The sequence below is a fragment of the Lutra lutra genome, chromosome 12 (genome assembly GCF_902655055.1).
Source record: "Lutra lutra chromosome 12, mLutLut1.2, whole genome shotgun sequence".
NCBI classification, from domain to species: domain Eukaryota; kingdom Metazoa; phylum Chordata; class Mammalia; order Carnivora; family Mustelidae; genus Lutra; species Lutra lutra.
Window position 1 is genome coordinate 13830581 of NC_062289.1, and position 27554 is coordinate 13858134.

The 27554-nt window shown below is 42.3% G+C and overlaps 1 protein-coding gene across 1 annotated transcript in view; it reads right to left on the bottom strand.

Moving 5' to 3' along the window:
* Window positions 1–27554, bottom strand: part of PHLPP1 (PH domain and leucine rich repeat protein phosphatase 1) — a 207334-nt gene that overhangs the window by 68156 nt on the left and 111624 nt on the right. The window contains exon 4 of the mRNA XM_047696943.1: window positions 11112–11278. Within this exon, the coding sequence (XP_047552899.1) occupies window positions 11112–11278 (167 nt within the window). The remainder of the gene's footprint in view (window positions 1–11111; window positions 11279–27554) is intronic.

Sequence of the window (27554 nt, forward strand, 5' to 3'; positions counted from 1 at the left end):
AATTTAAAAATAGTTTGGGAGCAAAGGCGCTATAATACAAAGCACAAGATGAAAACTTACTGGAAAAAAAAATCACGGGTACTTACAGAAGAGAAAAGTCACTTTGATCAAAGGGACACAAATAAGAGTTTAATGGGGAGATGGGGATTGGAAGAGAGGACATTCAAAGAGAATAAATTTGACATGTCCTGTGAAAAATGCAGTTTCCTGGGACGCCTGGGTGGCTCAGTCAGTTAAGCATCTGCCTTAGGCTCAGGTCATGATCCCAGGGTCCTGGGACAGAGTTCCCTACTAGGCTCCTTGCTCAGTGGGGAGCCTGCCTCTCTCTCTGCCTACCACTCCCCGTGCTTGTGCTCTCTCACACTCTCTCTGGCAAATAAATAAATAAAATCTTAAAAAAGAAAAAAAAGGTTTCTTGGGTCTCACCACCAGAGGTTCTGACTCCGCAGGGATGGCTGGAAAAAAGATTTCCCTGTTGCCTGTGAATATCCCATGTGATCCTGACATAAGCATTCATAAATCATATTTTGAGAAACTCCGATTTGGAGGGCAAAAACTACAGGTATACTTGGGAAACATTCAGCAAATGACAGAGTTAAGCAGAAAGAACTGTGGGTGTACAGGACGCATAGAGACTAAGCACGGAGTGCCTCAAACTCCAGATGAAGATACTGCTATTTACCTAAGAAAAAAATCTGAATACAGAAGTGAGATACGTGAGGAGGCATGGTTTTGTGTGTATCATGAAAATCACAGGACATCTCTGCTTTCCTTGATGTGCTTCCCCTATACACACACACACACACACACACACCCCTACCTCTCGACGTGGGGTGAAAGGTGCATTCTGACAGAAATCTTACAATGAGAAAAAAAAAAAAAAGAAAACTAGGTGGGAAGTCGGACTTTCCCTAACGTTCTCTTGTTAATTACAGGTCCCAAAGACATCACCCGGGAGGGCTGGGTGTCCCCTCCTTCAGAGAAGGCACTGGGAAACAATCTGCCAGCACTGGTGCCATCACCCTAACCCGCCTGGGGACAGGACAGCGGGCGCATGACTCCTCCCGTTCACAGCTCTTACTGTGGTGATCGTGGTGAAAGACATCAGAACTACAGGCACTCTTAACAACAACAACAACGCTCACAGATTTTTCATTTTTAACATGTGTGTGGGTAGAAGGAACTCCAGAGCGCTGAGGCTGAGGCTGAGGCTGAGGCTGAGGCTGTCAGACCTGAGGCAGAGGAGAGTGGGAGGAAAGGGCATTACTGGGTTTCCTTCAGAGTTCTTGCACTGGCAAACAAAGGGTTTTTTTCAGATGTCATTAGGAACAGCAGTAATCATGTTCCCAAGTCATGACGACGCTTTACCATTAAAAACCACAAAATGAGGGGCGCCTGGGTGGCTCAGTGGGTTAAAGCCTCTGCCTCCGGCTCAGGTCATGATCCCAGGGTCCTGGGATCGAGCCCCGCATCGGGCTCTCTGCTCAGCAGGGAGCCTGCTTCCCTTCCTTTCTCTCTGTCTGCCTCTCTGCCTACTTGTGATCTCTGTCAAATAAATAAATAAAATCTTAAAAAAAAAAAAAAAACACAAAATGAGCACCATAGGTCGGCCTCTCCCTGCATGCGTATCACTGTCCCCTAAGAGCTCTGTGCGGAGGGAAAGTTGGTCACCACTCAGAATAACAAGCACGTGCAAATACTCTGTTCGACATTAACCACTTGCAAGTAAGGTAAAGCCTGGACAGTACAGCAAAGAGCTCAACCAGAACAAACGGAAGAATGGAACCGGCCAGAATACAACAGCCTCACTGGAATCAAGCCAAGGCTTCTGAAGATCCCTCCTTTCTTTTTATTTAAGTGGGGAAAAAAGTTAAACATCTTAACGGATCCCAAGAAGTCAATAAGGCAGCCGGTAATTTAATACAGTCTGGCTGATAAAGAAACCTTTTGTTTCTTTCTGAGCTCCCTCTTCTTCGTGCACCATGTGAGGGAAGAAGAAAATCAGCTATTATTTTCAGAAATGAGGTTGGGAGCCCACACCAAGGGGAAGACCAAAGGCTACGCAGTCTCAGCGCCCCAAGCACCAAGCGGAGGCTTTCCTTTGATCAGGGAGGGAAAATGGGAGTCCTGTGAAATGGAAAGCTTCCCAAGAGGATCAAAATTCCATCTGAGAAGCAAAGCTGTAGAATAAAGGAACTTCCAGTGTTGGGAAGAGTTAACCGAAAGAAGGGCATTCTACCCAGTCTATGAAATTCCTTACACACTTGGCAAGCCCCACCAAACCTCAGTGGTGGAAATTCCTTCCCAAGGTGACTCCTCCCTGAGCAGCCCTTGTGCTAAGTGCTCTTTAACACACCGGCCATACCCTTTCTGTAGCACTTAGCACTTGTTCACTTGTAGTATTTCTTTATATGGCAGAACATCTTCAAAGAAGCTGAAGTCGGGCTAGGTACTGCAGTTCTAAGTCTGGCAAGTGAACTGCGACAATACTTTAGCATGCGGCTCCTGATTCTACTCTTAATGGACCATCACCATTCCCATTCAAAGGGAGTTTTCAGAAATTACTGATAAAAACACAATATTAAAATCTCTTTCTTTAAAAACCTGGAAAGGTGAACTTCTGGGATGGGTAAGTAATAATGAATAACTTCGTAGCTCTGGAATGCCAAGATCCCCAAAAGAACAGAGTAGGAAATAAGGTCATTTGTTTTCCACTCCATGGGGGATTAAAAATGTAGAAAATTGAGCTTTCTAAGAAGAAGGTACTTGATAAATTCCAGGCATAATTACGAGTTTCTCAATGCTCATGTCTTCATAGCTTTCATTCTACTCCACCCACACACTTACAAACCCAACTCAACCTCATTCCTTCTCCCCACTGTTCTCCCATTTGAAACACCCCCATTCCTCTTATTCTTTTCAGCTAAAACACATTTCACATTTAAATAGAGATCAAATCACTTCTCTCCTCCAAGTCTTTAATTCACGCTGTCCTTGACCCAAAGGTAATTGTGATCTCTACCTTAAGTTACATTATACCCATTTTATACCATAGTCTGTAAGACACAATGACAAGCTTATTCCTAAATTCCTTGAAATTGATCTCCAGGTACTATACAATGTAACATGATGGATGTACCATCTTTCTAAATGACCACTGTCCCCTTAAAAAGAAACCTTAAGCACTAAATACATCAAATGGTGCTACTCAATGTTCAAAGCATTTTTTGGATGCTCTTTTCTGAAAGTTTTAGGATCACATTTCTTTGATTATCCTTGGTTGTGGGAAAACTAACAATTCAACTCAACAAATATTTATTAAGGGGCTTCCCATATACTATATATATTATATATATATATTATATCCTGTGGGGGGGGCAGCAGAGAGGGAAGACAAAGATAAGGAAACTCCGTCTCTGTTCTCAAGGACTTCATATAGATGGCAATGTATGAAGTTTTCAGATGTTTATTATAAAAGGTACACACTTGGTAAAGGCACTAAGTAGAGAGAAAGCTAACAATTCAGAAGACAAAAGGTCACAGGGGAACAGGAAATAAGTAAAAGCTTCAAGAAACAAAGGTCATTATAGACGTGCTTTGAAGGAGAGGAGGATTCACTGGGTTGAGCCTGGGTCTGGCAGGTGAAAAGCAGCAGACGCACATTCCTTGCAAGGTGAATGTGAGGTATGTTTAGGGAATGGTGAATAGACGTGTAGCTTTTTTTTTTTTTTTTTTAGGAAGTCCGATGTCATATTGTCTGTTTAAAATCTAATGTTTCCTTTTCCAACTTCAAATCCCTTCTTAGGAATGTCTTTCTTCATCAACTTTTCTGAATCACCTTGCCATGCAGGCAGTCCTCTCATCTTCCTTTCAACCAAAGAGAAATAGAATGATGAATGACCAGTCTCCCTTCTTCCACATGTGGCTACAATACCTTTTGCAGAGAAGGGGGTATACTCAACACAGGGCTGAATGAATCAGGATGACTCCCACCACCATTTGCTCACATACTCATTCCTTTACCTCATACGTACTGAACAGCTGACCTGACAGCGGGTCCTCCCTCTGAGGAAGAACAAATCATTGCTCCCTAAGAATTCAAAGCAAACAAGATAAATGCAGAAAACAGTAAAAAAAAAAGAAAAAAAAAAGGTGACAGGCTCAAGTCAACTCTTTCCTTACGGCACCTGCGCTGAAAGTCATTCAGGCAAAAATTTAATTCAACATCAAATGTTTACAAGTTGAAGCAACACAGCTATTCCTAGGCACTGTATCTTCACAAGAGCAGACGCTTTTTTAAACTATTGCATAAAATATTGTGAAACTGTGAGGACCATAGTAACAAAACAACAACAAAGTTCAGTCTCCAAAGAAGAATCTTTAAAAAAAAAAAAGCTGATGGTGGTAAACCTAAGGGTTTTTGGTTTGTTTGTTTTTTTTTGCCTATTTCAGGATCACATAAGGTAAAAAGCACATTAATAATAATTCTGCAGACACACATGATTTACCAAATAATTTGAAACACCAACTTCCACTGAAATTAGTTAATAATCCCCCTATAAAAAAAAAATCAGCTCCATTCCTAGAACTTGCTACCAGAGCAGGGAATCCGATTCGCTTCCCTTATTCATGGATGGAAGTGATAATTACCAGCCATCAACACAACCGAAACACAATCGATTTGTATTTATGAGAGTAATTATTAAATAATTTGTCTAATTTCTAACATATAGAATTAAGTAGTTGAAGTGTGTTTTGATTATCATCAATTTGTCAAATATTAAAACATAGGCTTATCCATAAAAGTGAAAGGCAGAACATACATTAAAATGATCTAATGATCATTTTAAATGCTCAAAGGTGAGAACGTTTAAGTTCAAATGTGGGGGCAAACTTTCCAAGCACCACGGGCAAAGCTCCAGAAGCACGCACACACGAATTCCTCCCACCAAACTCTGCTTCTGAGTTTGCTCTGTACACGGCTCGCTGCGAGTGCCGCGAGGGCTATCAGCACAAGGGAGCTCTGATCCGTCATCCCTTACAAACCCAGGATCCTTCTGTGAAATATTACTGCCCGTGAAACTTTAATAAGTGGTCATTTTAAAATAGCTACATGTTTCAGGAAAATGTCTGAACACGAATTTTGTACAACTAAGTTCATACTGCTTCAGTACAGTATTAAAAAGAAACTTCAGACATGGGAAGGTAAGTTATATTCCTTGAATTTAAAACAGCAAAAAAGTTGTCCTCTTCACTGGCTTTACAAAGAAACTTACTATAATTTATTTTTTTAAAATTCTCCATTGCAAATAATAATAATCTTAGGACTCATACCATCTGGGTCATCTAAATGGAGATGTAGCTCATGTAAATGAAGCACCATCTATTAATAAAACGGAGGTAAATAATACATTCTAATTAACAGTGACATACATAATCACGAAAGAAACCATTAAGCTACCAAAAATTACTCTGATTTTGCCTCTCCTCTATATTTTGAAAACTAACTTGAAGAGTTCCAATGCCAATAAAGGAAAAACAAACAGTGGTCGTTCCAAGAACAATGTTTTCCCTCTGAAACTGCTGGCCTATGTGTGTACATCAGCACGCCATCTTTCCAGATTTAGAATGCGTCTGGAAATACCAACGTAAATGTTCTGTGAAAACAGCTCATTTATTTAAGGCAAGAATTTCCAATAGGCAGAAAAATTAAGGGGATATGTGGTTAAGAGAAGAAGTCACAGAACTCCTATCTGTTAAAAATGCACTGTACTTAAAAAGTTACTCCCTGGATATCTGCCCTAACTAATGTTGTAATCTAAAAATTCATTCCTTGAGGCTTAGGTAAAAGCACAGTAAGCTCCCCTCTGGTACCTCTCTAACACATTCACTATGAAACATGCACTAGAAATTAGCACAAATTCCATAAACACACAAATCAAAAATATACAACTAAATACAATGGCATATCTCAAACCTGCCATATTAATCGTATTAGCATATAAACGCTACATTAATGCTTTTTGGAGTATGTGAGTTTAAAAATCTATATTATAATTTCAATTCCTAGTACTAAGTGTATGTACATATATTATACTAGACTTACAAATGTATTACTTTGAGAACTGCAATAAAATATTTCTTGGACGATGGAGGTAGTAGCGTGTGGTAGGGAAAAAACGGGTTTAAAGCACATTTGTTTTCCAAAAGGCACACAACAGCAGCTTCAGCAGTTGCTCAGGAACCACCCCCCAACACACACACCAAGTCCCCTCAGTCTACCCCCTCTAGGCATAAAAAACAGAAACCTTTGTTGCCATGTCAAGCTGAAAAATCTTCTACCTTAAGTGAAAGACATGGCTTCATCCTGCACAAAGTACGAACCAATAATACGCAAGTTCATATGTTTTGTCTGCTTTTCTAAAAAAACGTAAATGAAGAAAGTTGGACGCCACTACATACTACCCATTTATATCAAGTACTAAAACAGGCAAAACTCATTTATGGTGTTAAAAGTCAGGATAGTGACTCTCTTTAATCTAATCTCTGACTGGAGGAGGGGCACAGGAAGGCTTCTGGGGTGCTAGCAATATTCTTCTACTTCTCAATATACATACCAGTTACATGGATGGGTTTACTTTGAGGAAACCCACCTAATAGTACACTCATTCTTGTGCCTCTTCTATGTTTGTTTTACTTCTACAAAAAGACATCGTAGGGTTACACAAGGAAGACTTAAGACCCCATATCCTCTCCCCAGTTGCAGCAGAACCCAGCTTATGCCCTGGAAGAAACAGAACTGGAGAGTCTCTGGCTCAAAGACATCAGGCCTAGTAGAAAAGACTGTTCTGAAAACAGGCACCAATTAATAATGCACATGCTAAACCCTCAGATTCTAGCTCTCTTCCTCACTCTGCTTCCTGAATCTCGGCATGCATTGCCCACACAGAAGACCATAGGATTCCTCTCACGTAAAACTGACATGCCTTAGGGAAAAGATCCACAGATACTGTCTTTGGAAGTTCCTCAATGAAACCACAAGCTCACCCCTGAAGGCTTTGACAGGGCTGCTCTACGTGGAGAAGCCTTGCCCACGTATCACAGTGGCCAACTCACTTCTCAGTGACTCACCATTAAATAGGAACAGAGAGCAAAGGATCGCCAGTTACGTTTCTACACAAAAGTCAGACACCTACACAGACAGGAGAAAAAGAAACGGACAGTGCAAGAAGGAAATAAGCAAATAAATAAATAAATAAATAAATAAATAAATAGCTTTAATGCCCTCAGAAACAGAAGAGGAAAAAGACAGAAGAGAATGTTATTAAAATGCACACAAATTAAAAAACAAACAAGAAAGAGCTCTTGAAAAATAAAGACAACAGAACTTCAGAAGGGTTAACACAGAGTAGAGAACACCTGTCAAGAAGTAGGGCATTCAAGCGCAGAGAGAGAGGAAAATGAGAGAATTAGAGGAGAAATGAGGTTCCGCCGAACTCATAGGAATTCAGAAGAAGAGAAAACCAAGGTAGGGGAGAAAATGATCAAACAAACATAATGAGAAAGTTTTCCAGAACTGAAGGACATAATTTTTTAGATTGAGTATTCGTCATAAGGGCTGAAATTAATAAAGAGAGCCAAAGAAGGAACATCCTACAGTCTTCTGGAGGTTGTTTAAAACAAAACAAAACAAAACAAAACAAAACAAAACAAGCAAACAAAAGGGGAAAAAAGATCACCTATAAAGAGAGGGATCAGAATAGCATAACACTTTTTAAAAGCAACTGTAGAACCTAGAAAATAATAGTGCACTGGCTTCAAAATTCTCAGAACACGTGTTTTCCTACGTAGAAGCCAGCCAAATTACCACTCAAGTGGGAGAGAAAATATTTTCAGATATGCAAAGTGTCCGATAAATTGGTCTCCCATGCCTCCTTTCTCGGGAAGACACTGCATTAAAAAGAGGGAGTAAACCAAGCCTTTCTTCAAGCTTCAAGCCACTAGGAAAATGACACAAGGTCATCCCAGGACGCCAGCTGTGCAGAGGTCCACGGAGCAGGTAGCTACCCCGACTCCAGGAGCAAAGGAGTGTCCAAGAAGAAGGCATCGAGAAGCATGTCAAGAGTTCTGTCCGACACAGGAAGATTAGAGAAAAAAGTACACAAGTGAGAGGCTACTCTCCAGGCAGCACAAGAAAGGAAATATAGTCACTGCATTTAATAAGCGCTTTGGCTGTGGGCCACAGCTCTCTCCTCAGGAGGATGACAACCAAAACCGAGAGCTGGCCACACACCCAGTGGATGGAGCAGCGGCAGCGTGTGTGGGCCGGTGACAAGGGAAGAGAGTTGCAGCTTCACCTTCCACAGTAGTAAGTCAACAAACAATGTCCAACAAAAACAAAAAAATGTCAAAATAGAAGTATGTAAAGAGTACTTTGGAAGATGGAGGAAAACCGCAAAAAAGGGGCCAAAAGACTCAAAAATCGTTGCCTGGGGAGGAGGACTGGGGTGTCAGGAGGGGCGGGAGCGCCAGGCACATATTCCTTATCAGGAGTCTTGTTTATTAAGATTTTAAAAAATCTACATAGGATGTTACTTGGATGGGGAAAAAGTTTCAATCTTTGAACTATGAAAACAAAAACCAAGGCATGTAGGAAACAGCAGCGAGACAACTAGCAAGGACCGAAGGCGGCGGGAAAATGCCAGGGAGGCAGCTGTCCCTTGGAGCTCCCTGCGCTGTGCAGGTGGCAGCAGAGATGGGCCTCCAGGGACAGCTGTGGGACAGGCCGAGTGCTGAGGGAGGGGCGGCACAGGCGAAGGGGCCAGGGCCAAGGAGAAAGTTACAGATGCAGAATCCACAGATACAAAAGGCCAACCGGGGAACTCTGTAAGAACTAAATAATAAACAGGATGATACCCCCAAACACCCTTCTCCCAGGTATCTGTTTGCGTAGGCCACAAAGGCTGGCTCCTCGGGAAGCATCCTATTCCCTCATGGAATGAGACGCACTTTGATTTTCTTTGTGTTTAGGTTTTAAATTTTGAAACTACTTATGAAACATGCAAACAGAAAACTATAAAAAATAATGATCATCTAAACATCCACTCCTCAGCTCTTTAAAATATTAACATTTTTGTCATATTTGCTTCTAACTTTTTTAAAGAAACAAACATTGTGGATAAACCCTCCTGGGAGCACTCCCTCATCGCAGCCCCTAGCCGCCTCACAGCAGGAACCATGCATCTGCATTGACACTGAGTTCTCCATCCACCTCGTCTCTAAACTGAGAGCGTTGGTTTGACTGTGTTCTGATGGCCCTGTGTGACGTCCTGGACGTCCCGCAAGCGGGAGGGCAGATGGTCCTACATGGCCGTGAAGCCTCCGCTGCTTATCATCTAGTTCTTTCAGAGCTTCCCGACTGGCCCTCCATATCTGTAGATAAAAGCACCTCTGCTGTAAAGAATGATGGTTATCTCGAAGAAAACACTTGTACGATTATTTGAGCTCTGAGCCAAACTGGCCAATAATTCGTGGAATGCCACTTTTACTTGAAAGAACAACTGACAAATTCGTTACTCGGACTTGGGTATTTGGCAGACATTTTCTCTACAATGAAGTGAGAAGGTCATTTCAGGAAAAACAACTGACGATATCTGTTGCCAAGGAGAGCCTTCAAGCTTCCAAATGAACATGAAAATTTTAGAAAACTTGCTTCCACCGTGAACTTGAGAACTTCCCAATACTTAAAGATTTTTCTGATGAGATCAGTGGTGATATTAACAACTGTGAGGTCTTGGAATTGCATAATAAAATGCGCTAACATTTGGAATAGCTTCATTATCTAATGAACTAGTATTTCCCAAATGACCAATAATTAATGCGATACAATGATGTGCAGGCAAGGACCCATTCAAAGTGCAAGAAAGGTCAACAGAACCTAGTGTGAAAGAAGTTTTTAAAGTTTAACAACAGGGTTTTAGATTCCATACTGGAAACATTTAAGAAATGACCACTTGTCAAGTTTTGGTATATTATCAAAGAAGACTATTCACAACTGTCTGAAGTGACAATTATCATACTCTTCTCTTTTCCAATTACACACTGCACAAACTTTGTAACAAACACTTACCGGGTGATTCTTTTTGGATATTAAAAACCATGAAACATAATCACAATGGTAAGTTACCACAGTTTAATCCTGGATCATTATCGGTCATTTAGAACAAGTGAACAGTTCATTGTTTATTTAAAAGTTATGTTCTTTTGCAGTTAGTCTCATATATCTACAAAAAATATGTATCAGAGGCTTAATTTACCATAGAATCAAGAATGATCATTGGTCTAAAAAGGAAATGAATACAGTAAATTCTTTTTTTTTTTTTTAAAGATTTTATTTATTTATTTGACAGAGAGAGATCACAAGTAGACGGAGAGGAAGGCAGAGAGAGAGAGAGAGGGAAGCAGGGTTCTCGCTGAGCAGAGAGCCCGATGCGGGACTCGATCCCAGGACCCCGAGATCATGACCTGAGCCAAAGGCAGCGGCTTAACCCACTGAGCCACCCAGGCGCCCCAATACAGTAAATTCTTAAATCTGTTTTAAGTACACCCAAAAAAAGTCCCTTCTCTCTAGTTATAAAGCAGACTGTTTAATGTTTGGCTCTTGAAACCTACACACTAACCCCCCAGATGAACTGGTATTAGGGGACTTAAACCTTAGTTCTTAAACTGGTAGAGAAATGTCTTTATGGGAAAAAACTGACTTTTTGTAAATTTCCAAAGAAATAATCTAATCTGACCAAACCTCTGTAGTTCAGAAGTAACACACCGAGTAACAAACTTTTCACAGACCCGTCTGCAGATCAGTTAGGAAACAGAAGTATTTTCAAGAGAAATAATTCTTCTTACACAAATCTGTCCAGTTAATGAATATCATAAATCATTTGTTTCAAAGGCAGGGACCTTAAAAAAAATTTCACAATAAAACTGATAATGTCCTCACTTTCCTGAAGTCCTATTACCTTGCCCTCTGAAAGAGAAAGGTCACACACTGTAGCTGTTTAAGTCAGATGATTCAAGTAACAATCAGAAGCGACCCATTTCTGTATGCTCACCTTTGCAGTTCACTGAGTCCCCTGGCAGTTGGTAGGCTGGGATTCTGCCTTAGGAAGTTTTGTTTTAAGTTGAGATGAGTGAGGTCTTGGCTGTAGAAGAGGTTGGCAGGCAGATGCTCCAGGCTGCAACACGAGAGGTCCACTGAGCTAATGCGCTGTGATGCAACCTGGAGGGGGATAAAACCCAGCCTGATTTTAATGCCATCCATTGATCCTACAGATGCCCCCTATGGATAGAAATACGGTAACCCCATTCAGAACACAGACATACTGTACAAGGGGCACTAGTAGTCCAAATATAAACCAGCAGACTATTTACTTAATATAGAACTGAGTCAAGTACTGTAAAAGCAGAAAACGATGTCCCTGGCTGGAAGGGACTTGCTGTAACCCGGTACAGGAGACAGGTTACAAAAAGCACAGATTATCCTATCAGGTTCAGTGGTATCAGTAATCTCCTCCAGCCGTAGGGGTTAAGTTCCTGAAAACGTTCACAGTAAGGGAATTCAGAGCTAAATAATATAAGACTCCAGAGGAACTGCAGGGTTAGGAGACTGACCCCAACTGAGGTCTAGATGGAACCTATCCAAGCCCTCGCACATACTGATTTAAAACAGCACAAGTAAGAGCAGTATCCCGGCCTTGCGCACAGCGTTCGCAGGAATGGCAGCATAGCCTCAGATTCCACTGCCTGCCTGCTCCCAACTTCTTGGGTTTCTCTCCCCCAAAGCTTCGAGGAGATGCTTGTAAATCCAGTGGGCTTTGCTTCACGCAGTATTCTAAGTACAGTTTATTTAACGTCTGAATGTTTATCGACATATTCAAAGCCTTCCTGGTTAAATGACTATGACCGTGGTGACAGTCCCGGGCCACAGACCAGCCAGCATGCTAGACGCAGAAGGAGCATGGGACGACCTGCATGCCTCAAGGGCCTTCTCCAATGTTCCACGTCACGTGGTGTCACTTTATGCCTCTGCGTGTGGCTTCAGCCCCACCTGCATACACCTCGGCTCCTTCTCTCCCCAGAGAGGCCATGGGTATACTGTTCTGAGATCTGGGTTGATTCTTCCCTCATGCTCTTTATCTCTACCCAAGCTTTAGGGCAGAAAGGCCACTCCTTATCTGTGATCAGTCTGATGTCCTTTTCTATTACCAAACTCCAGCTTTCTCGTTCCCAGTTACGGGCGACGGCAGGGCATGGTCCTCAGCAGTGTGACTTTGGGGTCCCTGTGCAGCTTTACGTCCCAGCTCCGTGACTTAGGAGCTGAGATGACATGATTCACTGAGCCCGCTAAGCTTCAGTTTTCTCATGCGTGTAAGAGGAGTTAGAGTGACAGGGACATGGGCAAGCCGGCCAGAAAACAGCATTCAGTACACGGTGACTGCTATCATGATCAGTACTGCTACTACTACTAAATGGAATGATTCACATCTTACATCTACTGAAATCCAAATTCTCCTGAAGCTAAAAAGGTATTTGGAGGTAAATTTGCATAAAAACTATTCTGCTGATGGCATATTTGAGGTTAGAAAGAAATTATTGTGCACCCATGAGAGCTAAGGGAAGAGAAGAGTGGGGGTAAAAACAGCCTGGCAGGGCTCAACTCAAAAGACTTTACAGGGACACCTAGGTGACTCAATCAGTTAAGTGTCTGCCTTTGGTTCAGGTCATGATGCGAGGGTCCTGGGATCCAGTCCTGCATCAGGCTCCCTGCTCAGCGGGGAGTCTGCTTTTCCCTCTGCTTGCGCATTTCCTCCTTGTGCTCACATGTTCTTTCTCTGACATATAAATAAATAAAATCTAATTTTTAAAAAAGGGCTTTATAGAGGAAGTCTGAGTCTGCATTTTAGCAATGTTATCTTTCCCTGAATTTTCAATATTAACTAAGAAAAAGAAGAAATTATTTTCCACAAAAAAGAAGGGAGGGAGATTGGAAGGGAGGGAAGGATGGAAAAAGAAAATCCAAAACAGGGCCAAATCACCCATATACACTAAAACATGTGAAAAGAGCTATGAGGAATGCGATGGCCCTGAAAGGCAGGTGCAAACGCTCACAGGAACTGTTCACAGGAGGAAAGGGGCACACTCGTTGAGCACGCAAGGGCATGCCAGGCCTATCACCTGCGGTACAACAGTAAACACGGCTGACAGTCTCCACCCCGAGTGAGCACACCTCAAGAGAAGGAGAGGGGAATCAGGTAGTTTATGACGGTGGTTACAATAATCTTAAGTATGTGATCTAAGAAGTCAGGGAAGGTTTCCCAAAGGACCTAATGTCCAAGCACAAACTTGAAACTCGAGTGGAAATCTGTTTTCGTCTGTCCCAAATCCTTTTTCCCTATCTTCCTATAGCAATTCTCCAGGACCCTGGGATCCTGACAGAGCTTTGAACAAAGCATGTTACCCTCTGACTATATGGATAGGCATGTACCCCAGGCCTGAGCAACCACAGTACCCCACCCACTGAACCCACGGGTCGATCCAATGCGTAGTGGCACGTAACCCCAGCTAGGCTAACCAGAGGCCTTCTCGGGGAGTTATATATTCTGAAGCCAGGAGAAAGGGAAAACACACACACACACACACACACACACGACTCCGTGTATTATGTATAAATAGCTATGGGGAAGTAACTATTAACCACATAAACCCCACTGTGGTCATGTACCAAATTAATGAGAGCCATTGCTTCTATCTGAGTAGGGAGGAGAAAGGAAGTAAGAATGGGAAGATAAGAGATTTGGAATTTATAGGAAACAATTATTTCCTTATAAGAGGGACAACAGAAGATAGGAAGTAACTATGGAAATGTGTTAACAACTGGGGAAGACAAGTACAAGGAAACGGTAAAATTATCCTTTGTGCTCTTCCGTGTGCATGTGTATATGTGCTTACTTTGGGAAAAAATGTAATTTCAATTAAAATTTCAGTTAAAGTAGAAAATGGATGAGGGCAGTCTTCTGGCTTTCCTTGCACTCAAGTGTTCTACTAGGTGGCACATCAGGGGCAACAATTCCTCCTGTCACCAAGGGATCCCTTTACCCCACTGTGGTGGGCTGAACAGTGGCCCCAAAAAGGTGGTGAGGCAGACAAAAACACAGATTTCCACATCCCACTACCTGGAATCTGTAAGTACTATCTTCTGTGGCAAGAGTGAATATTGACTTATATGACAAACTATGTATCCTTATTAAGAGAGAGGCAGAGGGAGTTCTGAGATAGAAGAACAGAAGTCGATGTGCCCCTATGGGGGCAGAGAGAGGAGTAATACGGGCCGCAAGCTGAAGAATGTTCAGAGCCACCAGAAGCTGGAAGAGGCAAGGAATGGGTCCTCCTTCCCTAGAGCCTTCAAAGGAGTATGGTTTTGCCAACACCTTAATTTTGGACTTCTGGCCTCCAGAACTGCATCAATTTCTGTTGTTTTCAAGTCACCAAGGTTTTGTTAGTTTGGAAACTAATACAGCCTTCATAATTTCTTCCAGAGTACTTTTCATTTTCATTCATTCAACAGGTTTGTTGAACACCTCCTATGTGCCAATGACTGCCGACCTAGGTAAGCATTTGGTATGCCTCAGTAAACAAAGTTAAGATCCCTGCCTTCGTACATAAGTAAACTGTATGTTAAAAATTGGCAAATACTATGGAAAAAAATAGAGCAAGGAAGTGGGTGTCAGGACTGTTGGGAAAGTGGTAGGTTCTGCTTAAATAGTTTGGTAAGGGTGGGCCCCACTAAAAAGGTGACATTTAGACATGAAAGGCACGAGGAAGTTAGCTGAAAAGATTTGTCTAGGGGAGCACTCCTGGAAGAGGAAGTAGCAAGGGTAAAGGCCCTAAAAAGGGATGTGCCTGGCATGTTCGAGGGACATTATGGAGCCCAGCAAGGTAAGGGGGGGTGTGGCCTGTAGTGAGATCAGAAAGTTAAGGGGGCAGGGGTGGGCAGCGGGTCGGGCAGGACTTTTTCAGTGACTGTAAACACTCCGGCTTTTAATGTGAGCCAAATGGGAAGCATGGAAAAGTTCTGAAAATGTCTGATTCTAGATCATAAGCTCCATAAGGAGCCTATTTTGTTCACTGATAGACCCTGTTATACTCAGCACTTGGTGAGACCCTCAAAAAAAATACCTGTCAGAGGAATGGCACCTGGACTAGTCCCAGCCCCTCCTGTCTCACCAGCTTATGCCTGACCCCCCTAGTGTGTGTGTTCTTTCCCATGGAGACTCCATTGCGGGGGACAAACCCCATTTCCACGGAGGTGTCTCACGACACACTCTCCTGGGACAACTGAAAGATGGCGATTAACTGTCAAGTGGTATTTGATTCGTCTCCTCATTCCGGACCACAAGCCGTCACCACTGGGGACACAGGGGAAGAGCCCCCATCGGCAAGAGCAGTGCGAGGTGGTCGGAGCGGAGCCGGAACAGCCCCAGCAAGGTCAGAGGACAGCAACAGGACAGTGAGCTGCCAAGGTACCCACCAGAGCTACTGCGGGCTACCCCTCCCCCTGGCCTCTGCAGAAAAGGGGAGATTTAAATGCTCCCACCTAGCCCAGCCCGGATGCACAGGGATACGCCACAAAGAGATCTGCTCAAGTCCCGTGGGAGAAAACGATCACTTGGACCAAAGAGGCTGTGACCCACATACATGGCTATACCTATTAAAACTAAGATCCTTCACAGGAAAGACCTAAATAAGTAACAAAAATAAGTCAGAAATCCACCTGGCTATGCCTCAGAGCAAGTAGCCTTTTACTACTATTTTCTTCAAAGTAGTAGGAATCACAATAATACTAGCTAACATGTAGGGGTGCTTCAGTTGTGGGGGGCCCTCTCCTAACTGCTTTAGCCATCCTAGTTAACCTTCACAGCAACTCAGTGCGGCAATGACTTACCCTCATCTCAAAGATGAAGGGTAAGCTGAGTCACCGAGCATGGCCCATGGTCACACTGTGAGCAGTGGCAGAAGCCGAGTTTGAATGCGGACCTGTACTTCCAACTCCCACGATAAAATGATACTCTGACCCCTCAGACCACAGCAGAGATGATCAGAGGCCATCCCTAGGATAAGCTTGAGCCTCAGGAATGGCAGTGACGTAGCAGTGACCAAAGACAGTCCTCCTGGAGAGAAGCAGACAGCGTCTGCTGACCACAAGCAGCCTTCAGGGAAGGGATGACGCCCCATGGAGGCACCGTTCCTTGACCTCATGGGCTCTGCCCACTCCTGTCTACACAGCTTGTCATCTGGGCAGCTGTGATGCCAGCGGGCAAGCACCTCCTCGAATTTAGGAAACGTTAAAAAGTCATAGAAATTTAGAAAGTGAAAGAAAAAGGCACACACCAAAATTGCCTCAAATCTTTGTTATAGAAAGGGACCCCCCTAAGGGACCTCACGATTAAATACAAAATCCTTTTGGCAAAAGCGACTGTACTTCTAATGCACCTCCCGACATCAAGACAGTGGAAGACACAAAGCTGAGACCCAAGAGACTTGACATGCTGGAGAAAGGAACAGTCGTGACCATACACAGGGCGTGTGAACGTTCTACCACTTCCAAGCCATGTGGCTCTGGGTAGGTCACTTCATCTGTCTGTCCTCTGTCCTCTCACCACTGAAGTGGAACAGATAGCACCTCCCCGGGTAAGATTCAACAAGCTGCTATAAATAATACTTCTCTCATTTTAAAACAATCAGGAGAGGCTCTGCAGACCAAGTACCCCCTGACCAACACCCACAGTGGCTCGCGGTACAGACCTGTAACACGTGAAAAGGGACGACAGCACGAGCCACTGCTCTTGTCACCTTAACCGGTTACACAGATACAGCTCGGTCAAAGGCAGAGCACACCGGTGATGAGGCTCGCAGACCGTCCATGAACTACACATGACAGGATTCAAGGGTTAGAAGATCGGTTCAGTGTAACTGCGGATAAGGAAATCAGTGCTAGTCTGGATTAATAGCAAAACTTTTTCTTTTTAAGATTTTTATTTATTTATTTGACAGAGAGAAAGATAGCAAGAGAGGGAACACAAACAGGGAAGTGGGAGAGGGAGAAGCAGGCTTCCCACAGAGCAGGGAGCCCCATGTGGGGCTTGATCCCAGGACCCTGGGATCACGACCTGAGCCCAAGGCAGACGCTTAATGACTGAGCCACCCAGGCGCCCCAACAGCAAAACTTTTTTTTAAGGCTAAGAGTTGGGGAACTAAACGGGATTTCCCCTCATGATCCTACATATTCTGGAAGACACATAAAAGTGAACATGAATTCCGACCACCTTCTCAGGTTGTCTTCTTTTCCAAATTACTTGTAAACATGTGCAGGGTGCAGTGGGGGAGAGTTCATTTGGCCCTCAAAATCTTTCCCCCAAAGTACACTGCAGGGTGAACATAAAAATGATAATGCGAACAACAAACTTCCTAGACCACCTACTGGGCTTCCAGGTATTTCTAACGTGCTCCTCAGCGCCAACACGTTCCGTAGTTGTTTCTCTGCAAGCCTTTAGGGCACTTCTGTCAAAACTGGTCTCAGCTCCGAGTCCAGCTGAGCTGCATTTCTAAACAAAGACATGTCTCCTAACCTAACCGATCCTGCTACGCTTTTGAGGTTATCACCTTCCCAAGTAACAGGACTGTCCTCCGCATTATTCCCATTATTCCTGACGTTCACTTAGTGAGCAATTGTCTTTTATCAGCAAGGGAAAGTTTAGAAAAACATTCACGTGACGTTTTGTTGTTGTTGTTACCAATATACTTTAGCGAAGGGGCATTTATCCTTATTAGACGCCTAGCATGCTCAAAATTAAGCAAAATGACCCTGAAAGCCTTGCTGAAATAGCATGAGGAATTCCGTGTGTGCAAAGTCAAAGACCCTGCGCACCAGCACGATGAGTCATTAACTGCTCCGGCCTAACCTTCAGTGGCTTGGGAAACGATGCCCCGGCTACAGGGACGGTCTCCGGGGAGGTCACTAGACGGCTCTAAAAAATTCTTCACCTCTTAACTGACCTAGTTTTAATTCTCACCCCCTAAAAAATGCTTCGGGATGGAAGGAGGCGGGAGAATGTAAGTTTAGAGGCGCTCACTGATCTTTAGCTAAAAGCGTTCTAGCAACTTATTTCAACCTTGTCCTCATCGACAGTTCTGGAAACTTTCCGTCAAACCCAAGTTTCCAATTTTAGTAGAATTCAAATTATCACTGCTCTACAACACGCAATCACTTAAAAAAAACTTTTCTGCAAATATATAAGAAATCCCTTCAATGGACCGCAGACTTTTTTCTGCAATGACATCTCGTTTCTTGATCCTGTACTAATGCTACCATTTCATAAAATCTGTTTAACAACAGACGAAGAAACTTTTTTTTTTTTAAATATTTTATTTATTTGACAGAGAGCTAGAGAGAGAGCACAAGTAAGCAGAGCGGCAGGGAGAGAGGGAGAGAGAGAAGCAGGCTTTCTGCTGAGCAGGGAGCCCGATACGGGGCTTGATCCCAGGACCCTGGAATCATGACCAGAGCTGAAGGCAGCCGCTTAACCAACTGAGCCACCCGGGCGCCCCCAGACGAAGAAACTTTTGTATAAAATTAATTACAATGTATACATTAATAGGAGCTACTAATGAATAATAATTAATAATTAGTCATTAAAATACACTAATAGGAGCAAAGCAAGGAGCCGATATTCTTAAAGCACTGTTAAAGCAACAGGCTGTAAGGATCTAGAAAAAACAAGACTGAGAAATTTAGAGTAAGAGCTCCACCTCAGTATCCCGACCCCTCTTTGCCAGGGGAGCGGAGGGGATGTGGACGAATGAATCTTTCAACACATGTTTATCATGTGCCTCTACGAACCAGGCACTAGGCTTGGTCCTGGAGAGGTGGCACTCTGTGTCTTCAAAAGCTTGGTCCCTGGGGACACAGGCACAACGGTGTGATGAGGGCACCCAGAGCAGAGAAACCTCAGAGCAAGACAATGACAATCCCAGCACCCACCCTCCCCTCCCTTGCCCGGGCACACGGGCAGAGTCTTGCACATGGCCACCAAGAGCAGACACAAGTTTGGTGTTTGTGCAGGGAGCTCGGGGCACAGCCTCCTCTGGAAATGCAGACCTGGCGCCACCTTTCCCAGAGCCAGAAGCAACAGGGAAGAACCGCAATGAGATGGCACCGCCAGCCTCCCAGGATCACTCCAGGGTCACACCAGCAGTTATCTCCACTCCACACACACAAACCCCATTGTGTTTCTGAGTAACAACAGAAAAATAGAGCCCGGCCTGGGCGGAGATCAAATCTGAACTCGGAGTTCCTTCCTCATCTCCTTTTTGGCAAACTAGGTGTAAACAGTCCCTCTAGACAGTGGCCTCCTGAGAAAGTGGCATCTCCGACTACGGGGAAGGGAAAAGACGGCCAACCACCAAAAAACTTAAATTCTAGCTTTCTCGTAAAAGAAATGATGTAAATGTATACTTAAATGATTCTACTATCAGAAATGAGCTGCTTGTTTTGTATTTTAAGTTCCAAGTCTAACATACGAGGTCCAGCATGTTAGACACAGACAGATCACTGACATTTTCCCAATTATTCCGTGATTCCTTACTTCATGAAATTATAAATCAGACCAGTGGGTAGAAGAACTCAACTCTTCCGAGGAGATGTAGGAAATGCAATACTCTGGGCTACAAATATTGGGATCTTCCAAGATAAGCAAATATATAATGGTAACTAAACTTGTACGGATATATATATATATGTGTGTGTGTGTGTATGTATGTATATATATGTGTGTGTGTTTATACATATTGTAATACATATTATATTTACATTAGTCTAAATACTCAGACTAAAATGACTTAACCTCATAATATTAAAACGACTAGATACAGAGATGTGGTTAACCATACATGGTAAATTCCCGAGACAGCAACACTTGACCAGTTTTTGAAGAACCAGACAGCAAGCAGTCCCCCCATTAATAAAATCAATTTAATCAGCCTTGGATGACTCCAACAGCTCCTCGTATTTCTTAAACACATCTTGGTCACCATTTAAGAAGTCCGACGATCGGAGCACGGGGGGGTCCCACTGGCGCCCCCGGCTGCACACCCCGCACTACAGACTGGGCGACAAACCACCTCTTCTTCCACCACTGAACTGCCTGGACGCAGCGGACAACTGTGTAGGTGAAGTACTTCCCTTTGACATTTTCAGGACATTTCAGTTGTTATTTGAGTCTTGGTTTGTTTGGTCCCCTCAGGCCACTGTTAAACACTGGAACCACAATTAAAGAGGAAAGAGCAAGGGAGCAGCCCTTCCTGAATAAGCGGGGATGGACACCTCCGACCTTTGTCCCCTCATCTGCAAAACGGAGATGTGACAGTGTCTCCTCCAGACTTACTACTCTCTTGCTGGGAAGCCTGACGTGGCAGTCTAGTGAGTGCTTATCTCACAGGGCTGATCAAAGCAACTGGAAGGGTGCTTGGCACACAGAAAAAGTCACCAAAACATGAGCTATTGCTACTGGCATTGTTGCCGTCACTGCTAGATCAATTCATCAGGCAAAGTGATTTTATGAACAAAAAACATCAACAAGTTGGCGGTAAAAACAAAAATTGTTTTATTTGGCGTTGACCTCACGAAGGAATAACTGATTCGCTTTGGACGGAATATGTGAAGCAAGGAAATGAGGGTCACAGCCTCCAGGCTCATGGGCTGGCATCGCAAGTACCGCCATGGATAAACGAGATAGGCCCACAGGAAGCTGAAATAGGGACTGGGAACCACAATACAGAGGGACTTGCCAGAACTACCAGAGATGCTCCTCCTGAAAACAGACCTCTATAAGGGGTGGCAGAGGGCACGGAAATCATAGTAACTTCAGTATTCAGAGGCTATCAAACAGAATTACCCTGTGTTATACCAGAGAGCAAACATGGATCAGCGGGTTGAAGCCACAAGGAAGAGACTTCATCTCGCTGAGAAGGAAGAACTGTCTGGTCAGACACTACAAGTGTCTGAAACACTGTAGACATTTTTAGGAGGGAAGAAGTCTGGGAGTCCAGAAGGTCCTTTCTGAATCTTGAATTTAAGTCTCTGAACTAAGAGCACTTGATTGTGGCCATAATTTAAGGTTAAACTAAAGAACACTTTCAAAGAAAATACCAAATAATTGTAAAGATAATCATTCCAGAAAACTACAACAGGTAATATGTTTTTGGTGCCTATTCTACAAGGGCCCTTTCCAATCTTAAAATAATATGTTGCAACTTTAAAACACAGCTGTAAGGCCCTTGCTTGATACCGAGAATGCATTTTATTAAAGGTGGTAACAATATACAGATAAAATCCGCATGAGGAATACATTTCTTCCATTTGCTGAGACCCTGAACTAGAAGTTGAGCCTAGAAGAGTGTCCAGCATCAAGAAAGAGTGGAATCAGTCTTCCCTCTTCTCTCCCTCCCTCCCCATGTCTCTCAGGGCAACGGTGTAGTAACTCCAACAAAAGTGCAGAAGAAATGGGAGGGAGATGAGAAGACCCAGAGAGGGAAGATGGAGACACAGGAGATCAGTTTTACCCAGTTAATGTACGAGCCAGCAGCATTTCACAAAAGCATGCCTCTTTTGTTAGGGAATGGTAAACAATCTAGGTATTTTTTTATATTGTATAAAATTAGATTATAAAACTTTGGAGAAAATAAAATGAAATGGCTTTAAACTGAAATGACTCAGATTCAAGGAAAAACCCCTCCTTTAAGAATATGTTAACTAGGATTTCAGAACCAGTAGTTGCCACAGGAAAAAAGAACAGACAGGATTAGCAATGTGGAAATAAGATGAAGCATAATTATAACCACAAAAAGAGCATCTTAGTATTTTTACTAACCTAATCACAGTTTTATGTAGTACAAAAACAAAACTTAATGCAATCTAAGATATTTCATCGTTAGCTTAAATTCAAAGCAGAATTCCTAAATTTCCTAATTTCATAAATTGTTGCTCATATCCATAATAAGGAAAAATTCCATAACATGAACTAACATGAACTTTTATGTAACAAATCCATTACTATGTTAGAAAGTTAGTTATCATATTTGGTAACTTATAATCGAATTTCCCCCAGGAAATGACATGGACCTAGCAGGAAACAATCTAGACAGGCCAGTACTTTTTAAACTTTAGTTAGATTCTATTTTTTTTTCTTTCTCATGCTGCTCAGACATCTGTGATATGACTATATTTTCACATTTTACACAGCTGTGCCTTTGTACATACTTTATACCTCTCCTTGAAATACCCTTCCCCTCTTGTCGTTGCAGTGAACTCCTATTCATCCTTCAGAACTCAATTTGCCCATTACCTCCTTGAAGTCTTCATGTACCCAAACAGCTCATAAACTAAATTTCCAAATTTTTCTCGCATCTTCACTACAGAGTTCATACAAGAAATTCCTTGAGATGGGGTGATGTATTATAAGCTAAAACCCACGTCACACAGTTTCACTTAAGCTTCTACCACAGATCTGCTGGACTGTCCTTGGTCAAATGGTCCTTAATTCTCTATCTAAAGAATGGGTATAAAATGTGAAGTGAAAGTTTCTAAAAAAACAAAAAAATGAACACCAATAAAAACAAAAAAAACAAACCAAAAAAAAGCCCGAATTTCTTAGCAGAAATGTGTTGAGAGCAAAGCCTCTTACCATCATAAACTCAGCGTAAACAACTACAGCACAATCCCTAAACGACAGGTTTTAAATCATGCTGACAAAAAGCAGCATACTCCCTAATCTACACTTCAAATTAAGAGGCAAATAATGTGTAAAAGATGACTACGTAATCTCACAGGGTTCCTTGCAGCTCTATCTAATGACATAAATCTTTCTGTTGGAAACCTTAATCCTATTACATTAGAATGACTGGACTCAAGTAGTTAGGGAAGTATTCTTGGAGTGAAATCTGGATGAAAAAACACTCTTTTTAAGCACGTGAAAGCAAAAGTTCATTTGAGACTCACCATATACTTTATTCTTATTTAAAGGGGTGATATTTACTCATTACTTCACGTGATCTTTAATTCAGCATGAAATGTGGCCCTGACTTGCCTACACTATTTGTATTAGGAAGGAACCCAATATACCGAGACAACCAAAAAGTTCAAGGCAGTGACAAAAACAAAACAAAACAAAAAACAAGAGGCCTTGAATAAATATTATACTACAGTTAATACTGGAAAAAAGACAGGAGAGAGAGCCCCTATGGTAGCCACAGCCCCTGGAAAATGCCAGCAGGTCAGCCCCTGATCAACACGGAGGGAGACGCATACACAAGCTATGCTGCCGGATGGGGTGTGAGTTAGTCAGGAAGGGCAATATAACATACACGCGTAACACAAGTGCTCATGGTCGATAATTACAGAAGGTGGGTCACAGGTATGCGACTGCTACTACACTATTACGTCCGCTTCTAAACATCTGACATTTCCCATAATAAAAAGTTAGAGACACATTCATGCACAACACCAAATCCATGATCAGAATCCCCACTTTTTAAGTCTTCTCTGAAATAAAGAAACAGACTTTAAACTGGGACAATACAGTGCTATAGAAGTAACTAAGGTTTAATAAAAAATTAAGTACGCTCAGGCTATAGACTCGCATAAAGACTAACTGTGAAAAGAATTCACAGGATTAATCAACATGTCCAAAACTAATGCCTTCCAAAAAGTGGGCCACAAAGATAGACATCAAGGTCAGCGTTTCTATAATGTCACCCGTGTGTTTGGTGGGAGGTCTTCCACAGCTCCCATTCCTCTCTCCACTACCACTCCCAGCCTTCCTCCCACTGCTCGGAAAACATACTGAAGACGTATGCACGGGTGCACACCCGTGCTGAGTCAACAGAGCCCTTTTTTACACTGCATACAAGGGGACATTTACCAAATTTTTAAAGCATGTCATGCGTTAATATTTTTGGGATGACTTTATAATCAATATTGTAATCCTCCCAAAGGAGCTGTTTCCTTCACAGTATCTACCGCTAACACCCACCCAAAACAAAAACTCCAAAGGAAGTGCCTTGGGTATTATTTTTGCAAGCAACAGTAAGTGCTAGGATTAAATTTTAAAAATAATAAGTATATAAAGGCCTATCTTGGTAGAACATATCTAATAACCTTTTATAAATTTTCCCAAAATCAAATGAAACAAATTAGAAGATTAACACTTCTCTTTTCGCTAAGTCCAGAAGCATAAACTGAAAATAAAGAATTTCCCTTTTAAATTAATTATCTAATTCCTTTTAATTTAAAAATCATCGGAATTGGTTCTCTTTGTCCTCCTACCCAGAATGAGGTGGGGATGGTCATTAAAAATCAGAAACTCAGATATTTCTTTCTGTTGTTTTTCTTTCAGATTCTTATCAAAATGAATCTCATTTGAACATTAAGATGTATGACAGATGAATGGATAAAGAAGATGTGGGGTATATGTACAATGGAATACTACTCAGCCATCAAACAAAAATGAAACCTTGCCATTTGCAACGTGGATGGAACTAGAGGGTATTACTGCTAAGCAAAATAAGTCAATCAGAGAAAGACAATTATCAGATGATCTCACTCCTGTGTGAATTTAAGAAACAAAACAGAAGATCATAGGAAAGACAGGGAAAAATAATACAAGACAAAATCAGAGAGACACAAACCATAAGAGACTCTTAACTTTAGGAAACAAACTGAGGGTTGGGGGATGGAGTAACAGGGTGATGGACATTAAGGAGGGCACGTGATGTGATGAGCACTGGGTGTTACAGAAGACTGATGAATCACTAACCTGTACTTCTGAAATTAACAATACATCATATGTTAATAATTTGAACTTAAATTTTAAAAAAGATTAAAAGATAATGCAAAAAAAGAGAAAAAAAAATAAACATTAGGATATACAGATAATCCATTCTATGCTGCGTTTCTCAGTAAGAGAAGAAAAGTCTCCATATAACCTGAACGACTAAGCTGCGTAACTTCCTGATGCCTGCAGACATGAGGAAGAACAAAGGCAGTGGCAACAGAAGCTTGAAGTACAGTGGCTCGTAAGAGTCAGTTCTGGCCACTCCAAATTCCCCACAAGCACATACTCCCCGATGGACCGAGCTTCTCAGTATCCTCTCGCCAGTAGCCCCAACCTGCTCTCCCAGGATGCTGGATTAAAAAAAAAGATAAGATCACAGGACCACTCTTAATAGATGAAGTTTACAGAAGAACATGGCTGTTTTATATGGGATCCGTATCCAAATAGGGAGCTCTCACCCTGATTTCTTATGTAATATCTAAGCTCTACAACCAGCACCTTTTAACTCATTTCTCCTTTAATTCACTAACCATAACAACTTCTAAAAACTTTTGAAATGTGTATCTGGTGTTTAAGAATGGAGAAAGGAAAGGCAGTGTACCTAAAATATACATTTAGCAAGATGTTCTGCCCTCTGTCCCTGACCCCTGACTTTTCGGGAAGAAATCTTTCTCCCCAGGGTCTGCCATCCCAAATTCTGTTACCCCAAAAGGCTGCTGTGGCTGTTAAGAACAGCAAAAAGTCCTTTGTTCAGATAAACCAAGCATATGTGTGTCTAGACTTAAAATAAATATAAAAACAGGCAGTACCTTAAAAAGATTGTCTGGCCAATTGGTGATAACAGCAGGAATGATGGCCATGAAACGGTTTCATGTATTTATTTATTCATTCTCATACACACAACCTAGATGTGCCAGGATAAGTCTATCATGCACATATTTGACCTAAGCCCTAGGCGGTAAGGACTATTCCTATTCCCTTTACTAAATGAAAAGGCCTAACTTTAGAAGCTTTGACAGTGTCAGGCCAGTGAATGGTAGAATCTAAGTCTGCCTTAGTTTGAAACCCAAACTCTTTACTCCCACACTATTTGGCTTCTGCAAACATTCAGAGCCTTACTGAAGGGAAAGGAGGTTCAGATTCTAATTTGAATTCATTCTCACTAATACCAGCCAACTACTAGTTAACTACTTATTAATACTAGTAATTTAAGGTAATTAGCTTACATTCCCTTCTGGAAGCACCCACCCACACTTGTGTGAAACGCAAGCTGCAGCCTTGCTGTGTCCGTGTACACTTGTGAATGATCTTCTGCCTGTGGCTGCATGACACATCAGCCACTCTCTAACGGCCATACGACCATCGGTGAAGAGGAAATGGACACCACTAGTCCTCCACCCCATCACCATCACCTTCTCCGTCACGGTTCTCCTCCCAGCCCCCGCCTTCTCCTGAGTGGCCTGTCCCTGAGTCTGTTCATGGTTTGGATGATCAGAGAGAGAGAGAGAGAGAGAGCACCTCGTTCCAGACACACTCTCCTATTAGACCCTGGAGATGGTCTATCGCCCAACCAGCAACAGTGAAGACTACTCACCAAGCTAACACGTGACCTTTATGATCACCAACCACAAGTTAGAAATCAACAATTTCCACACCCCATTAAAGAGACATTTCATAATCTACCTCTTCTGCCTCACCTCCTTGCTGTCTCTCTAGAAACAAACTCTTTGAAGTTAAAAAACTGTATTTGGCCATTGTTTTAAAGGTGCCAATATAAAAAGTCTAATTAGTGCTATGGTTTCTGACTGAGGCTACCATTTACCTCCTCATTCAAAGCAGAACGTAGAAGCCATTTTTTATTCCAACCTTTTCCTCATGCTTATGTAATTATCAGTAATCCTGTCACTCAATCTTCAAAACACATCCCAAAACACATCTACCCACTTTTTTATGTTTCTCCTCTCATCTCTTGCCTAAAATCCACAAGAGCCTCCCACCAGTCAAACCCTGCCCCCCTCCCTTCTCATCCTCCACAACAGCAATATCAGATCACGCAACTTTCCAGAAGACAGCTCTTTTAGTGGCTTGCCACTATGTCAAGAATAGGAAACAGACTCTTTACCCTGGTCCGTAACATAAGACCCCTGCCTTCCCTGACTGCACATCCCTTGTTCCAGTCTTAGCCCTCTCACACTCTCTTCTCTGACTGCTGGAAAACTCCTCCCATGACAACTTCAAAAAACTCCCATAACATCTTCAAATACTTCTTTCCTTAAAGTTCCAGTTTAAATGTCCCCTCCTCAGAAAGAATTATTCCTCCTCCATTATTCTCTGCTGTAATAACTTGTATTACAGCACTGTGATTATCTGATGTTTTCTTCGTGTGTTTACTTATCATTTGTTTTCCCCAAAGTAAGCACTTCCAAGAGAGGGGAATTAGACTTGTTCTCTGCTATATTCCAGGACATAGAACACATATGTAACATAAAGTAGGTGTTTAATAAATGCTTGCTAGCTTTAGAACAGTGACTTATCAATTGTGTGGATGTTTAATATACAAGACTATTAAACTTAATACCTATTAATCTTTTTTTATTGTTTCAATCAAAA